Genomic DNA, 18823 nt, shown 5'->3' on the forward strand with positions numbered 1-18823 from the left:
GCATTATTTCACTTTTGTGTGTGTGGTGAGGACACTTAAAAACTACTCTCTAAGCAATTTTCAAAAACAATACATTGTTATTAACTTTAGTCGTCATGTTGTACATCTATTGCATCCTCTTGATGTTAATATACAGGAAGTAACTCAGACTTAGGAAATGTACTGCCAGGGACAGGAAAGAAGTATGCTGTAGTTGGAAGTACTGGTCTCAACTCCCTGTGGGGTTTATACATATGACTCCTATCATGGTGGGCGAGGTGTACTTCTTTGCTTGGCCTTGGTCATGTGACCATGGTCAATGGGACATTAGTGATTTGATGTGAGCGGAGGTTTGAAATACATTTGCACACTTGTCCTTGCTCACCTGCATTTTGGAACCTGGGGTAGCCTGCTCATCTTAGAATGAATGATAGGTGTAGCAGACTGAATCTAATCCAGGGGATGGAAGCAAGCCAGGAGAGCCCAGCCCGGATTACTCACACCCTAGCTCAACTGTAAATGCCAAGAGGGAAATGAACACTTATTGTTGCAAGGCACCGAGATGTGTGCAATTGTTATGCAGCCTAGCTGACTGATACAGGGCAGGAAATAAACTCTAGGGCAGCATCAATGTGTGTGGCTAGTGAATGAGGTTTCCCAAAAGTAGGTGGCAATTTCCACTGTGAGAGTTTAAAGAAGGGGATCCTCTGGCAAAGAGGACTCTCTTGAGAGCAACAGAGCAAGGTTAGAAATGGGATAACATATCTATAATGGGAAGCCCCGTGCAAGAAAAGTTCAACTTCCTTGGTGATTTTCCTTTGCACTATAGAAACAGTAATAATGGAGGATAGTTTAACTTTTTTTTCTCATCCAACATTTCTTTTTTTAAAACTGTGGTAAAATATACATAACATAAAATTTACCATTTTAACCATTTAATGTGTGCAATGCAGTGGTATTAGGTACCCTCACAATGTTGTGCAACCATCCCCAGTATCCATTTGCATTACCCCAAACAGAAGCTCTGAACTCATCATTTAGCAATAACTCCACATCCCCCCCGCCATTTCCCCAGCCCCTGGTAACCTCTATTCTACTTCTGACTCTAAGAATTTGCCTGTTCTAGGTACCTCATATAAATGAATCACACAATATTGGTTTTTTGGCACCTCACTTGTTTCACTCAGCACATTTTCAGGGTTAATCTATGTTGCAACATGTATCATAATTTCCTTCTTTTTTTATTATGCTTTAAGTTCTAGGGTACATGTGCACAATATGCAGGTTTGTTACACAGGTATACATGTGCCTCATCTACATGAGGTATTTCTCCCCGTGCTATCCCTCCCCCAGCCCCCACAACCCAACAGGCTCCTGTGTGTTATGTTCCCCACCCTGTGTCCATGTGTTCTCATTGTTCAACTCCCACTTATGAGGACAGAAAACCAGAATTTCCTTCTTTTTAAGGCTGAATAATATTTCATTGTATAGATAGACCACATTCTGTTTATCTGCTTATCTTATCTGTTGATAGACGCCTGGTTTGCTTCCATCTTTTGGCTATTGTGAATAATGCTGCTATGAACATGGGCGTACAAATATCTGTTGAGTCCCTGCTTTCAGTTCTTTGGGGTATATACCCAGAGGTTGAATTGCTGGATCATACGATAATTATATTTTTAACTTTTTCAGGAACTGCACAACTGTTTTCTATAGGGGCTACCCCACTAGCCAGGTACAAGGGTGCCAATTTCTCCACATCCTCACCAACACTTGTTCTTTTTCTATTGCTATTGTTTTATGATGGCTATCCTCGTGGGTGTGAAGTGGAGCATCCCACATTTCTTTTGTCCTTGATCCTTCCTCTAAAAGGTAACAAGCCAAGACAATGTGGTGGTGGTGGGGGGGTATCCAACTAAAGAAATGTGTAATGTCCACCAGTGTCTGTGAGCCAGGAATGTCATTCTGCTGAGAGGACTGAGTCCATGTTTCCAGGTGGTGACCAGCAAGGAGGAACTGGAGTCCCCAGGGTTGCTGGGAGCGGCTGGGAAGAGCATGTGGCTCCATGGAGCAACCACCCAGAAGATGTGGGAGATGAGAAAGAAGCCCTCTTACTATCTCCATCAACCTAGAGAAGAGGGGGAGAGGCTGATAGTAGCTATATGCATGTGTATATGTACACATATTGTATATACTCATTAAATTTAAAAGTATTAAATACAATTTTACTTGTAATTCACAGGAGGGACAAATGAAGATGAAAGAACTGCTGAACTTTATGTAAAATTTTCCTCAAAACAAGAGCTATTCATTTTTTTAAATCCCTTTAAATTTTTGTAATTGAGTTTGTATAACCACATTGAGCTTTTTTTTTGTACTAGTACCAAAGAGTATAATGACAAATAATAGTTCCCTTCCATAATCTTTACCTGCTCTCCAGGCAACCGTTTTCAACTCTTTTTAGTTGTTTATTTTCATTTTTGTCTGCATGTTTCAAAATTATATTCTTGGCCGGGCGCAGTGGCTCACGCCTGTAATCCCAGCACTTTGGGAGGCTGAGGCAGGCGGATCACGAGGTCAGGAGATCGAGACCATCCTGGCTAACATGGTGAAACCCCGTCTCTACTAAAAATACAAAAATTTAACCAGGTGAGGTGGCGGCGCCTGTAGTCCCAGCTACTCGGGAGGCTGAGGCAGGAGAATGGCGGGAACCTGGGAGGCAGAGCTTGCAGTGAGCCGAGATCGGGCCACTGCACTCCAGCCTGGGTGAAGGAGCCAGACCCCGTCTCAAAAAAAAAAAAAAAATTACGTTCTTATATTGTTGTTATTTCTTGTTTTTTAAATCCAAGACAGTCAAAACTTCCTATTAGGGAAGATAAAGATGAGATGTTTTAAAATCTTCCTACATATACTTCTCTCCCCATATATTATATATACTAATCTTCATTTCATTTTTAGTGAAGAATGGTCTATATTTATAATGACTTATTTTGACTATGAAATATTGTCCACTGCTGAGTCAAATTATGTAAAATGATTATGTGTCTTTCTTGTACATTTTGTTTTTCCTGAGGTCAATCATTACTGGTTTTTCATTGGATTAGTTTTCCATGTACATATGGCTAATTTTTCCAAGTGCTCCCACAGCTCTGTTACACATCTACCCACAGTCCTATTGGTTTTTCCTCTGGAGATTTCTGTCTCAGCGTTCCCCTTCCTCTACTCCACACAAGCCTGCTACCTCACTGTGGTTTGGGGTGCCCTCTCCCTGTCTCCTGGCTGCAGTCTCATTTCTGAGGTATCAAGGCTTTTTCCTTGGTTTGCTCTCATTTTGAAAAAGCACAGAATTCTCTAGTAACCTCCTAAGAAAAAGTACATGGGGGTAACTTTTTGAATCTTTGCAGAAGTGAAAATGGTTTTATTAATTTAATTAATTATTAAACTAACAATTTGGGTAGAAAACACTAGGGTGAAATAATTTTCCTTCACAATTTTGAAGACATTTCTCCTCTTCCTGTATTGTTAATAAGAAATCCAATTCTGATTCTAAATCTTTTGAGTGCAACTTTTTTGTTTTGACCCTAGAAATATGTAAGATTTTTCTTTGTTTTTAGGTATTTTGAAATTTCTTGAGGAAATGGGTCTTTTTAAATTTATTGATTGGATGCTCAGTGGGCATTTCAATCTGAAGACTTGTGTTCATTTCTGGGAATTTAAAAAATATTATGTTTTTAATTTATTATTTCCTCCCTTCCTATGCATGCTGTCTGTCTGGAATTTCTATTAGCAGAGTAACGGACGAGGTGCACTGATCCTCCGATCTTTTCATCCTTCTCTACTATTCTACCATTTTGTCTTTGTGATCTTCTTCTTTTTTTTTTTTTTTTTTTTTTTTGAGATGGAGTCCCGCTGTGTTTCCCAGGCTGGAGTGCCGTGGCACAATCTCAGCTCACTACATCCTCTGCCTCCCAGGCTCAACTGATTCTCCTGCCTCAGCTTCCCGAGTAGCTGGGATTACAGGTGCGTGCCACCAAACCCAGCTAATTTTTGTATTTTCAGTAGAGACGGGGTTTCACCATGTTGGTCAGACTGGTCTCCAACTCCTGACATCAGGTGATCAACCCTCCTCAGCCTCCCAAAGTGCTGGGATTACAGGTGTGAGCCACCGCGCCCAGCCTTTGTGATTTTCTTGATAGAAGATTTCCTTGACATTATCTGTAGAGTTTTTTATGAGTGTTTTGTTTCATACATTTAACTTCCAAGAATCGTTTCTTATTCTCAGATGATTCCTTTTCCATAGCATCCTTTTCTGGTTTTGTGGCTCAGGCATCCTTTTCACAAAGGATTTCCAAATATTAGTTTGTCTTGTCTCCTCTTGTCTGCATGATCTGTTTCCTCAAGGCACCTTTCTCATGGCTGTTTGCTTCTTGGAGGCCCTCCTCAATGTCCGATCTAAGCTTGAGACAGTAACACGGTCCCTGGAACCACTGTGGACCTAAACAGCTTCTTGCCTGCTGGCCTTCACTGTAACATAACCAGGCCAAGGGGGAGCCCACTGCTGGGGTCTATGGGTGGACTCTCCTCAGTGTCTGGGGCCTTTCCAGGGTGCCACAGGGTGACTTGACAGTTTCTCTTCTGCCCGCTACAGGCATTGAGGTTATTTTTTCCATACAGCTATCACTTCATCCACTTTTCATTTTCCAAAGATTTCTGGAAATTTCTGCTTCATCTCTGTCTCTTGTTTTGTTCTCTTTGTATGGGTTTATCCCTTTTCTATTCCTTTACTGTCATTTTAAAAGTGTTTCCAGAGGCAGAGCAGATAAACACATGTGGTCAATCTGTCATCTTATACTGAAAGCCCTAAGCATATTAAAAAAAAAAATTCCTCATAAATTTAATAAGAGACTGTCAGAGAAAAATCACTAAATGGTACTTTTCTATATTATTTTATTATTTTTATTAACTAAACAAAAACCTACATTACATATTCTTTCCTCTTTGGTTTCAGAGCCTGAGTCTAAGCCATCATTACATGGAGTTTTGGAAATATTGCTAAAATCACGTCAAAGTTTGGCTTTTAAAATATTTAGACCAGAAATCCTTTGTATAACTTTTGTCTCTTCCTAGAATTTTAAATCCACTTTCTTTTTTCTTGTTCATCACAAAATTCACAGGCCTTCACCTCGTTAATTACACGTCAGAGTTGTACTTCAAGGTTCTGAAGAGAGCAGCTTTGTGTGACATTACCTATTATCTTCTCTGGGGTGTTCTTCAAGGAGCACTTTGATTTGCTGAACTGAATCTTTTCTAGGGTCTTTTGCAGAACCGTGGAACTGGTGCCCATCCATTGCTTTCCTGGGTAAATTCCACTTTTTAGTATCCCATATTTTACATTGAGTTTTGGTTTTGCTACATGTAACTATGGTAATTTTTTAAAGAAGAGGTGCTTAAGTTGTAAACTATGTGAGTCTCTGCATGTCTAATAGCGTCTCTGCAGGGAGTTTCACCCTTTGTTTCACTCAACACATAGTCATGTTGGTCCCACTGTGGTATAAAAGTTCACCTCTTGCTTGATGATTCCGTGATGAACTTCCACCATCTCTTTCTTTGGGGTATTTTTCCAGATGGTAGACATGTTTTGAGGTGTCTGCGAAGTCTCTGAGCCAACAACTTCTTCCTGGGAAGAACCCTTTCATGCCTAGGCTAAGTGGTTTATGCTGTGTGATCCTATCCCACTGATTAGACCAAAGGAGAAAACCTAACTAGGCGTGGGACTATCTGCCTTCCTTGGATATTTGGTGTTGGCATGGGGAGAAAGCCAACCTCTCCCATTCCCAAAGCATGCAACCTTGGAGGCCATGGAGCAGCCATATTCTATCCCGTAGAAAGCAACAGAAAAATCCAGTCTGCAGAGAGAAAGAATAACAAAGCCGAACCAATAAGAGAGAAAAGGTGTCAAGGGGGTTCTGTTAGCTATTTCGGAGTTTAATTTTGGGCTCTTAAGTCTGAGATGGTAAAATATGGCAGGATATATAATAGAAATCTTTTAAATTCTGAATAAGGGCTGGGCACGGTGGCTCACTCCTGTAATCCCAACACTTTGGGAGGCCGAGGTGGGTGGATCACGAGGTCAGGAGACAGAGACCATCCTGGCCAACATGGTGAAACCCCATCTCTACTAAAAATACAAAAATCAGCTGGGCGTGGCGGCACGTGCCTGTAATCTCAGCTACTTAGGAGGCTGAGGCAGGAGAATTGCTTGAACCTGGGAGGTGGAGGTTGCAGTGAGCCGAGATCATGCCACTGCACTCCAGCCAGGCAACAGAGCTAGACTCTGTCTCAAAAAAGAAAAAAAAAATCTGAATAATGTAAAGAGACTCAACATCATTTCTCTTCTCATACTTTATAATTACTTGCCTAACAACCAGAGACTGGGAAGAAATCGCTTCAAGAGTGGAAAGGGAAGTAGTAGTCTAGTTTATACAATGAGAAATAAGAACAGGAAAGTCATCATTGTATAACCTGTTCAAAACTCAAAATTTTAGCAAACATTTATTGGGCACCTACTATATGCTCAGCAGTCTGCCCATCACTGGTGACATGAAGGTGAATGGGACATAGATTCTGTCCTTGAAGCTCGTGGTCTCCAACAAGGGCCAAAGAAGTCAATGGCCAGATAACCCACGCCCAGCTAAATTTTGTATTTTTAGTAGAGACGGGATTTCACCATGTTGGCCAGGATGGTCTCTGTGGTGAGTGCTGTGAGGAATTGTAAATGGGAGTCGCATTGCCAAGTCTGCCATTTTGAGAAGGAAGGAGGATAAGGTCAGAGTAGTAGTAAAGAACCCCTATGAGATGGCTCTACCATTTAAGCAAGAAGTGAGGATTGTCTTTGAAATGGTTAATTTTCAGTGTCAACTTGACTAGATTAAGGGCTAACTGCATACTTGGTAAAACACTATATCTGGGTGTTTCTGGAGGAGATTGGCTCAGGAGTTGGTAGACTGAGTGGGGAAGATCTGCCTGCAATGTGGGCAGGCACCATCCAATCGGCTGGACCCTGAATACAACAAAAAAGGCAGAGAAAGGTAAATTCTCTCTCTCTCTCTCTCTCTCTCTCTCTCTCTCCTGGAACTGGGACACCCTTCTCCTGTCCTTGAACATCCGAACCCCAGGTTCTCCAGCCTTGGATTTCAGAACTTGCACCCGTGGTCCCCCCATGGTTCCCAGGACTCTGGCTTCTGACTGAGTTTCACCATCAGCTTCCCTGGTTCTGAGGCCGTCAGACTCAGAACCACGTTGGACTGAGCCATGTTGCTGGAAAGATGGAAGGGAACGAGGTGCCCAGTACTGCATGCCTCTAAGATACGTTGGGTATTTCCTAGTGTCTCAGTGTAACTATTTATAGTATCCCTTCTCTCTCAAAAATTGCATGGATCACCCTTGGTAGCATCAGGACTGGAAAGTATCTAGTGCATACAAATGGCCAACAGGTAAATTAAAAGCTGCTCAGCATCACCAATCATGAAGGAAATGCAAATCAAAGCCACAATGAGCCATCATCTCACACCTGTTAGGGTGGCTAACGAGGAGTGAGAAAAGTACTAACAATGATGTGGAGAAAAAGGGGACTCTTACATACTATTAGAAGAAACGTAAACTGGCTTAGCCATATGGAAGACAGTATGGAGGTTCCTCAAAACATTCAAAATAGAACTAACATATGATTCAGGAATCAGACTTCTGGTCATAAACCCAAAGGAAATGAAATCAGCACCTCGTAGGGGTACCTGCACCCCCATGCTCACTGCAGCACTATTCACCATGGCCAAGATGTGGGAGCAACGTACGTGTCTATCAACAGATGAATGGATAAAGAAACATGCTGCATATATACAATGGAATGCCAGTCAGCTTTAAAAAAGGACATCCTATCATTAGTGACAATATGAATAAACTTGAAAGACATGGTGCTAAGTGAAATAAGCCGGTCACAGAAAGGAAAATACTGCATGATCTCACTTATGTGTGGAATATTACAAAGTTGAATACGAAGCAGCAGGGAGTCGAATGATGGTTGCCAGGGCCTGGGAGGGGTTGAGAATGGACAGATACAGCTCAAAGGGTATGAAGTTGCGGTTACACCAGGATGAATAAGTCTAGAGATCTAATGTACAGCATGAGGACTATAGTTAATAATACTGTATCGGGCTTGGTGTGGTGGCTCACGCCTATAATCCCAGCACTTTGGGAGGCTGAGGCGGGTGGGTCACCTGAGGTCAGGAGTTCAAGACTCGCCTGGCCAATGGGATGGGAAGCCCTGTCCCCACTAAAAATACACAATTAGCCAGGCATGGTGGTGCATGCCTCTAATCCCAGCTACTCGGTAGGCTGAGGCGGGAGGATCACTTGAACCTCTTGAATCCGGGAGGCAGAGGTTGCAGTGAGCAGAGATCACACCATTGCACTCTGGGCTGGGCAAAAAGAGCGAAATTCTGTCTCAAAACTAATAACAATAATAATAATACTGTATCATACACTGGAATTTTACCAAAAGAGTAGAAGAAACATATGTTAATTTGCTTGACTATAGTAATCATTTCATTGTGTATTTCAAAATATCATGTCGTACACTTTAAATACTGTTTTTTGTTGTTGTTGTTGTTTGTTTTTTGTTTTTTTTTTGAGACAGGGTCTCACTCTTTCACCCAGGCTGGAGTGCAGTGGCACAATCATGGCTCATTGCAGCCTCTACTTCCTGGGCTCAAGCGTTCCTCCCGCCTCAACCTCCTGAGCAGCTGGGACCACAGGCACACACCACCACACCCAGCTAATTTTAAAAATTTTTTGTAGAGACAGGGCCTCCTATGTTGCCCAGGCTGGTCTTGAACTCCTGGGCTCAAGCCATCCACCTGCCTCAGCCTCCCAAAGTGCTAGGATTACAGGAGTGAACCACCGTGCTTAGTCTACAATTTTTATTTTTTAAAAAAGATTATAAAAACAAATCCAGTGAATGTGGCAGATCGAAGGCCCCTGGTGAGGCTGGTTTCTGTGGGTGGAGCGTGGGAGGCAGGTTGCAGTGTGAGAGTGAGTGGAAGTGGAGGCGATGAAGGTGGACGCGTCTTACAGGAAGCTGGCCACCAGGGGGCAGACAGCAGAGAGCTGTTCACTGCCTGGGCTGGATAGACGGGAAAGTTAACCAGCTGATGAGAAAAGTCAGTGGAGAGGAAGAGGGTGAAGGTTGCGTGAGATGGCTGTCATTGTGTCCTCTTGGGAAGGAAGTCGGTAGGGATAGGAGTATGGACAGGCCGTCGTCTGGGGGACAGCCTCTCTTCCACTTCGATGCTGTTATGGACTAAATGTGTCCCCACTAAATTCACATGTTGAAGCCCTACCCCCAGGGTGGCTGTATTTGGAGGTAGGGCCTATAAGGAGATAATTAAGGTAAAATGGCATTGTAGTAATAGGTCCTAATCCTATAGGATTGGTGTCCTTACAAGAAGAAACACCAGAAAGGGCCTTCCCCTCCCCTGCATCCACACACTCATTGGCAATGCCACATGAGGACAAAGTGACCATGTGCAAGCCAGGAAGAGGGCCCCCACCAGAGACCAAACCCTGCAGGATCTTGATCTCACACTTCCAAACTCCAGAACCGCAAGATCAGTTTCTTTAGTTTAAGCCCCCAAGTCTATGGTATTTTGTTACGATAACACAGCTGACTAAGACAGACAGGAAGGAAGGGAACAGAGGGTACAATTTTGACACATCTGCAAGGGCAAGATGTTGGTTAGAAGTTCATCCAGGTACTCTCAACTCTTGGGAAATGGAACACAAGCCCATCTGTTGAACATGAGAGGGAGGCGGGAGGTGAGAAATTTGAAAGACACGTGGCCATCAGGAGCACGCCTGAGAGCCTCTGGTGAGGGAAGTAGGGTGGAACATGGTGGGATCTGGAGATGACTCTGGGAACCTCAGGAGCCTGTAGCACAGTGGGCTAAGACTCTGGGACATGATGAACCAGGGATGGCCCTCTCCAAATGCCATCCTTGGAACAGACACACCATGTAGAGGCTGGGTAGGCCCCAGGAGTCCACAGGAATGCTGAGAAGCCTTCTGTTTGTAATGTAAGCAAGTAGATAGCATCTGAGTATTGTGGTTTTACCTTGAGCAGGAGGTTGTCCCGAAGCCTGAGTGAAGGTCAGTGGTGAGAACCCACAGCTTGCTAAGAGCAGGGATGCAGGGACCAAACTGGGGCTCACTGCAAGAGGCTGTTCTGGTGGTGGAGCTCGAATCCCAGATATTAAATCTAGGCTTTCAACAAGGGGGTACCAGGAAGAGGGGCTATGTCCTCCCTTGACATGGTAGAAAATCTGGGGCCCTCCCAACCTGGATGGGGATCATGAGGACAGGGTGAGGGTGGGAAGCTCTGCGGGAACTCCAAAGGGTGATAATGCCAAAGCAGGTGGACTCCTCTTTTTCTGTTGCCTTTTTTTCTTTTCTTTTTTTTTTTTTTTTTTTTTTTGAGACGGAGTTTTGCTCTTCCTGCCCATGCTGGAGTACAGTGGCACGATCTCCGCTCACTGCAACGTCTGCCTCCCGGGTTCAAGCGATTCTCCTGCCTCAGCCTCCTGAGTAGCTGGGATTACAGACATGTGCCACCATGCCTGGCTAATTTTTTTGTATTTTTAGTAGAGACAGGGTTTCTCCATGTTGGTCAGGCTGGTCTCAAACTCCTGACCTCAGGTGATCCACCTGCCTCGGCCTGCCAAAGTGCTGAGATTGCAGGTGTGGGCCACCGTGCCCCGCCTAGGTGGACTCCCCTAAAGAGTTTGGGAAATGATGCCTCCTCCTGTTGGATTTTATGACCCCATGATCATTTCTGGGCTCCTCAATAAACGCTGTGTGTAACTCAGTTTTTTTTTATGTTTCACAAATTGATTAGTTTAAATGAAAAATTAATGCTATTTTGAAGTTTGGGAATTTTATGACAGCCCCTTGGGCACCAGAAACCCGGAGCAGGCCTCTCTTTTGGAGCAGATGCATGTGCTGATTAAGAAGCTCTGCGGCAGCTCACACCTGTAATCCCAGCACTTTGGGAGGCCAAGGCGGGAGGATCAAGAGGTCAGGAGTTCAAGACCAGCGTGGCCAATATAGTGAAACCCTATCTCTACTAAAAAATACAAAAATTAGCCAGATATTGTGGCGCACGCCTGTAGTCCCAGCTACTCAGGAGGCTGAGGCAGGAGAATCGCTTCAACCTGGGAGATGGAGGTTGCAGTGAGCCAAGATCTTGCCACTGCACTCCAGCCTGGGTGACAAAGTGAGACTCTGTCTCAAAAAAAAAAAAAAAAAAAAAAGAAAGAAAGAAAAGAAAAAGAAAAAAGAAAAGAAAACAAAGGTTTTGGTTTCTTCTTTCAGGTTTAGGTTTAAGGTCTCATGTCACCATGTCCAGCTAGGTGGTGTTAAGCAAATGGCCTCACGTCTCTCCAAGCATCCGTTTCCTCATTTGCACCATGGGGCTATTAACTGTTGATGTGAGTGTTAGTGTTAGGAGGGACTCAGCAGACAGTCTGGTGGAAAATAAGAGTCAATTAAAAGAGCCTTCATCATCATCATCATCATCCTTCACTTATTAACTTCAGGGATAATCAACATTTAAAAAGAAATCCGCAAATACTTCTTCAGAAAACTAGAAAGTGTTTTTCCAGGTACACAAAAAAAATCCCCATTGACCCTCCTCTGAAAAGTCATCAATAATCAGCTCCCAGGCTGGGCATGGTGGCTCATACCTATAATACCAACAGTTTGGGAGTCTAAGGCAGGAGGATCACTTGAGCCCGAGAGTTCAGGACCAACCTGGGAGACATGGTGAGACCCATCTCTCAAAAAAAAAAATAATTAGACGGGGATGGTGGCAGGTGTCTATAGTTCCAGCTACTTGGGAGGCTGAGGTGGGAAGATCACTTGAGTCAGGAAGTTAAAGGCTGCAGTGAGCCATAATTGCACCATTGCACTGCAGCCTGGGTAACAGGGCAATTACCAGCTCTGCAGGCAATGCTTGCAGGCCTTTCTAAGGTTCTGCTCACTGTGCAGCCACAGGGCTTGTCAGCCTCTGGGTCCAGATGCATGACAGGACAGGGCAGTGACCACCATGTACCGAAGGCTTCCATGTGCCAGATCCCGTACTTGGAATTGTTATACTTCTTAGCCATCAACTGAGGAGGGATGGAGACAGGAGGGGGAAAGAAGGGAAGGGAGGGTGGAATAGATCAAGGAACCCATTCTCTGCAGAAGTCCTTTGTCCAGTTTGGAGACTGGTTTTCATCAGGCACACCTGTTTCCATTCTCTGACTCAGATGCCCTATCACCAACCCCACTGCCCCAAACCCAATGTGAAATGAATACCTATTGTTAGTCCTATCTGTATATCTGACCTGAAACATGACAACCTTTAAGGCAGTGGTTCTCAAGCAGGGGCAATTTTGCCCTCCCTATCCCCAGAAAAAATTCGGCAGTGTCTACAGATACATTTTCTGTTGTTACGGTTTTAGAGAGGTCATGAGCTCCTAGAGGGTAGCGGTCCATGATGCTGCTAGACATTGTACAATGCAAGGACAGTTCTCACAATAGAGAATTATCTGGCTCCAAATGTCAATAGTGTTAAGAAACTCCGCTGGAAGGAAAAACCAGCCCCACACACCTCACTTAACTCGCTAAGGTTAACAAATGGGCGGTTTGCCAAATGCCATGGATTAAAAAGCGCTACCTTGAGTGACTCTTTTTCTATGGCCTGACACATTTCTGTACAATTTAGCAAGTAAAGAGTCCTTTCAAGAAATGATTCTTCGTTATTTGTTGCTGGATCATCATCATTTCATTCAGTCATCCACGCATTCATTCAACACACACTCACTGAGCTCCCTCTTACACTGGTGACAGACTCTAGGGATAGAAGATGAACAAGACGAGGCTCCATGCTCAAGTTTAAAGTGTGTGTATTGGGCTTTGGGGGACAGATGTGTTAGTAAATAATTACAGTGATGTTCCAGGTAAAAAGTTCTCATGAGATGCATGGGGGTGGGGCCGCAGAGTGGGGGTGTGCTCAGTATTTCTTATGGGAGGCCTCAGAAAACTGCCCTATTTGGCCATCACCACTTTTTGGGTTCCACTTACAAGGGTCACTTCTGACGCCTCCCTATATGGAGTAGAGGGAGAGTGGTAATAAGCAATTTGCCCTCAGTGACCCCCCTCCATTAGGAAGATGCCTATATAATCCCCCTCAAGGGGGAGCTTCTAATGAATAAAAAATTATTTGAACACACTTAGATTTCAGAATCAAATGTCTGACCACCCAGAGTCAAACAGAAGGAAAGCAGGGCTCCAGAGGCTGGGAAATATTCCAACCAAAGTAGGTCAGTTTCACTCCTATTCATTACAGGAGTTCTCAGCCAAGAAGTGTGAGATATAAGGTCTACAGAAGCCATAAAGTAATCCGAGGACCACAACTTATACACAGAAAACCATCTTATGATTATGTAAGACAGTAATGCGCCGTGGCTCATGCCTCTGATTCCAGCACTTTGGGAGGCAGAGGCAGGTGGATCACCTGAGGCCAGGAGTTTGAGACCAGTCTGACCAACATGGAGAAACCCCATCTCTACTAAAAATACAAAAAACTAGCTAGGCATGGTGGTGTATGCCTGTAATCCCAGCTACTCAGGAGACTGAGGCAGGAGACTTGCTTGAACCTGGGATGCGGAGGTTGCAGTGAGCTGAGATCGCGCCATCGCAGTCCAGCCTGGGCAACAAGAATGAATTCCGTCTCAAAAAAAAAAAAAAGAAAGAAAGAAAAAAGAAAGAAAGAAAGAAAGAAAGAAAGGGAAAAAAAGGAAAAAGAAGGGGCATAACAGACAGAGCCCTGGATGGTTGGGAATCAAGAGACCTGGGTGCTAACCTTAGTGGGTTAAGTGGGGTGTGTGGGGCTAGCAGAGCTGCTAGTCCTGGCTCTGCTACTAACTTGCTGATGTCGGGCAGCTCCCTTCTCTCTGAGGGTCTCAGTGTGCTCATTTTTAAAATAAGGGATTGGGGCCAGAGCATAATGAAGCATCCTTCCAAGGTACACTGAAGACTTAAACCAAGGGAAGCCTCTCATTTTCCCCTTCCACTTATTCCTGTGATAATCCAGGAATTTTCTTGAGACAAGAATGCAGACTGAACCTCAGTCCTGCACTCTAGGTACCAGTTATGACAGTCTCAGAGTCACTGCAAATACTTAAGAAGGAGGCTGGGAGGGTCCCAAGGAAGGAGCTATTGCCTCTCCTACCCCTAGCCACGGAATAACACACCTCCAGGCTCTTCCTGGCTTGACACTGTCCCCAGTATCCCAGTTGGCATTTCTCCAAATTGGGAGTCAAAACTCATGAGTGCATGCTGTTGTTCTAGCATCTTCCAAGGCCAGCACTGCCACTGAAGAGAGGAGGCTCCACCGTGGAAAGGGAGTTCCAAGCAAGCTCCAAATTACACTCATCCCAACTACTGCTGCTGAAAGTCTTGGGGCTACCAGAAAAATGAGCATATCCTGAGTGTCAACACTCTGGTGGGCTCTGGGAGCATTGGTTTTCCTTATAATCCAACCGGAAGGGACTACGGGAAGACAAGGAGGTTGGACACCAGGAGACTTGCCCAGGACAGACATCAGAGACTCAACTGGGTCCCCAAGCACTTTCTCTAAGGAGCTTCTTGGAATAGACGCCTTGGGGACCAGTTTGGAATGCTAGTGGGAAGGGATGATTCTGGAATCTGGCCCCCACCTCTAACCCCCACTCCCTCCCCATTCCTTCCTTTCTGCTGGTCTGGGTGGGGCCACTCTCTTTATCACAGATCCCAGAGCTCCGAGAGGCCCGAGACTCCCGAGACTCCCAGGAATTTCTGTAGGAAAGAAAAACAAACCACCCATCCTGCCGCTATTATTATTAGTAGTAGTATTTTCCTCCTCCAGCCCCTTGCCAGGACCTGGCTTTGGGGAACAGCAGCACCCAGCAGCCACCAGACACGCAGACATTAGGGAGCCGCGTCCCACACGAGAGGGTGTGGGGAGAGTGGCAGACGGTCCCATCGCAGACCCGGAAGCTCTTGCCGGAGCTCCCTTCAGGTTTTCCCATCTGCAGCCCGTGAGTGTGAAAATGTCAAGGTTTGGGGGCAGACTGATACTGATGTGGGTTCCAATCCTCTTCTGACTTGGAGCAAGAATTGTTATTCCCCCTCTCATTTCCTTTCCTTGTCTATAAAGTGAGGATGGTAATAGCAGCCTCGAAAGGTGATTGAGAGGTTTCAAGGAAAGATTGGAGGCAAAGCGCCCAGGACACAATAGGCACTGCCCGGGGCGGCTCCAGAATTTCCGTCTAGGAGGGTCTCAGAAGCCAGGTGGGTGGGGGGCACGGGGATTCATCTTGGAGCTGCCTTCGCCTGGCGCGCACGAGGTTTTTCTTTGGGAAGGGGTCCCTCCGGAGAAGAGCTGGGAGAGATTAATGTTGGGAGGATTGGCAGGGAAGAGTCCCCATTCTTCAGCGGAAGATCTGCTAGTCCCCCCCACCCGCATCCTGCCGAAGCCGGAGAAGCTGCGAGACTGTCGCTCCCTGGGTCCCCTAGCCTTCAGAAGGGGGCAGTACTCACCGAGTGCGCGGCGCAGGCGAGCAGCACCCGCAGTAGTAGCTGCTGCAGCGGCGGCGACAGGTGGGGACGCATGGTGCCCGCACGTTCCCCGAGGGCGCCCCGACGTCCACCCGCCCGTGCCCTCTGCCCACTCGGGAGCTCAGCGCCCCGCGCAGGATCCCGGGCTCCGGCCGGCCGCTGCGCCCAGAGGAGCCATGGCTGAGCCACCCGACCTGCGGCGGGCCCGGGGACTGCTCCTCCTCGGACCAGGTGGCCGCGCGCGCTAAGCCGCCCGGCCCATTGATTAGGACGCTGCGCCTCCGGCGCGCTTCCTCCACCCGGCGGGGGACTGGCTGGGGGCCGGCGCGGAGGCCAGCAGGGGAGGAGGCAGAGGGAGGGCGCGGGGGCTGGAGTAGGCTCCCGCAGGCTGGGCCCAAGCTGCAGGAGGCCAGGAGAGGGCACGCTGGCTTAGTCTTCCACGCGGCAATCCCGCACTACCCCGGGTCCAGAAAGAGCACTGTTTCTGGAGTCCACGGACCGAAGGCTCAAGCTCGCTAGGGGGTCGGTGGGCAACTTAGGTCACCTTTGTAAGCCTCGGCTTTCTCAGCCCTAACAACACAACTGATAATACCCACTCTCAGACTGAAAGTTGTGACACAGTCAAGGCCCATTGCATCTATTCTCCCCGGACAGCTACTTGCACTTTATTTCCGATTTTCTGTATTTTTTTCTTAATTATTGAAGTCATTAGCTCTCATTCCATGAAGTTTCACTCCGATGAGCTCCTCCTTTGATGATGACCAAGGAAGATCTGTGGTACACTCAGGCATCTGGGGACTGTCCTGAGGATGAACCGTCTGGGAAGCTATTTAAGCCTCAGGCAGATAGTCCCAGTAGCCCACTCCAAGGGTGCTCCCTATCCTGGAGTACAAGGCGCCCCAGATGGCCTTTTTTTACTGTCACATAAAAAAGAGGGTTTCACCATGTTGCTCAGGCTGGTCTTGAACTCTTGGGCTCAAGAGATCCTCTTACCTCGGCCTCCCAAAGTGCTGGGATTATAGGCATGAGCCACTGAGCTCAGCGCTAGATGGGTCTTGTAAACTCAAGTTTTCTTTGTCTGCACTGGTGCCTACTCCCTTCCCTCTTCTTTGTCCCCCTTTCTTTATCTTTCTCCCAGGCACTTGAAGTACATCAGCTCATTTAATTCTCCCCCAAACCCCTAGGTGATATGATGCCCATTTGACAGAGGAGGGCATTGAAGGTGGAGGAGGTTTCATTACATGTCTGGGTACTGCAACTCAGAGGCTCAGACAGGAAAGCCTGGATCTACCCTTCCATGGCTGACCTGACTCTCTGTAACTGGCCTCTACTCAGACGGCCGTGCAGCTGGTAAAGTAACAATGTGCTCTTGTCCTTAGCAGCCTTCCCTACCAGAAGAGACTGTTAATAAATCAAGGCTGGTAAATCCCAGAAGAAATAAAAGGGAGGAAAATCCATTCAGCTTCTAGGTCCAAAATCAATGCTCAGTACACATCAAACCTAAAGTATACATAATCACCAACTTCCTTCTAGAAACTCTTTCTACATAAATACTCACCCAAGGGCCTAATGAAATGTGCAAGGATGTTTGCGGAAGCACTGTGACAGTGGCAGGAAATGAGATGATATATGGGGAGAGGGAACCACCCTTATTTCTTTCTTTCTCATGGGCAGCAGTCATTACTATAATGCTCCTGACTTGTTTCTACCCCTTCACCCTCTCTCTGTCTGTCTCCCTCTCTGTCACGCGCACCCACACACATGCATGCATGCATGCATGTATACACAGGTGAGACCAGCTTACATGACTGATGCATTCAGAATAAGGAACTGTCATGAGTTTGGTCCCCTCCTCTCTCCTTCCTTTGACAGTGTGCCCCGCTACAGAGAACCTGTAACTGGATTTCCCTGGGCCAGGCTGTTATTGGTGGTCGAGGCTCTACTGGAACTGGTCCAGTACCACCAGTGACAGGGTAGTGGTCTCTCTAATTCTGGGGTTTAGTTAGGAAACCGCTTGCCCACAAGTACAAACCACATTCCGCAATACTGACTTTATAAAGTGGTATTTGGCCCCATCTGTCTTGATCTTATTTCTCAATTGGTTCAAGATTCAGGCTGGAAAGAAAAATGTTATTTCCTAGGCTCCTTGAACCTCAGCATCCTAAATGTCCATCGCAAAGGGTGTGAGGTAAGGATTTGCAGTTTTTACTATACAGACTTCTGTGTTGTTTGAATATTTTCTGTAACAATGCTGTGTATGGCTGTTTGGGGTTGAAATAAATAAAAAGAAAACAACACAAAAATGCGATCCGTGCTTTATACCAGAGCCTCATGATATCTGATGAAAAAGCAAAACAACATTAGTTCTGGGCAATTCAATAAATTTCTGGCCTGTAGCAAGCCATTCTTGCTTAAACGGGAAGCTCTGCCTCTCGGAGAGTTGAGAAAAGGGATTGAAGTGCCCCTTGAAAGGTCCTTAAAACCTGCCTGAGACAACAGTTTCACAATAGGGGTAGAAGGGAAGAGGTAGGGAAACTAACCATATATTTACCACCTATCGTTTGCTGGGGAGTCTGTTAGGAAGCTCGGGTGTGTTATCATATCCAGTCCTCCAAGACCATGTAAGAGATGGGAACTTGAGGCTTAGGAAAGATAAATGCTTGCCTCCATCAGCACAGCTAATAAGGGGAGGAGCCAGGATTTGAATCCAGGACTGAGCCCAAGCCTGTGTCGTGAAGGAAACCAAATATTTCACCCCAAAATATACTTATTTGACATACTTTGAGATGACTGTTTGGAGGGCCTCCAAACAGAAGCAGCCCTGCAAAGCTGTCTTTTATTGGGGAGATTGCATCTGGAGACAGAACTCTGCACTGATGCAGCCAGGCTTTCTCTGTGGAACCTCCCCATGTCCAGATCTAAGAAAGGTTAACTGAGAGTTAGACACCTTAACGGTCTGAAAGACACACACACACACACCATTTGTCCTCTCTTAGGCCTGCTACCTGTGAAGTTTCATCTGTATAACAAGCCCAACTTTACCAGCCAGGCCTGCTCTTCTCCACCACCCCCCAACTTATTTTGCCACACACCATAAGCCCCCATTCTTCCTGTAACTTCAAGATGGTATATAAAAGTGTCCACCCCCTGG

At 45.9% G+C, this 18823-nt stretch overlaps 1 protein-coding gene across 1 annotated transcript in view; it reads right to left on the bottom strand.

Annotated features, from left to right (window-relative positions):
* The window catches only part of LOC112617174 (secretin receptor), a 77702-nt gene extending 61716 nt beyond the window's left edge, over window positions 1-15986 (bottom strand). Inside the window, exon 1 of the mRNA XM_025373933.1 lies at window positions 15655-15986. Within this exon, the coding sequence (XP_025229718.1) occupies window positions 15655-15726 (72 nt within the window). The 5' untranslated portion in view covers window positions 15727-15986. The remainder of the gene's footprint in view (window positions 1-15654) is intronic.
* Between the last annotated feature and the right edge of the window lie 2837 nt (window positions 15987-18823).

The sequence above is a fragment of the Theropithecus gelada genome, unplaced genomic scaffold (assembly GCF_003255815.1).
Source record: "Theropithecus gelada isolate Dixy unplaced genomic scaffold, Tgel_1.0 HiC_scaffold_15884, whole genome shotgun sequence".
Lineage (NCBI taxonomy): Eukaryota > Metazoa > Chordata > Mammalia > Primates > Cercopithecidae > Theropithecus > Theropithecus gelada.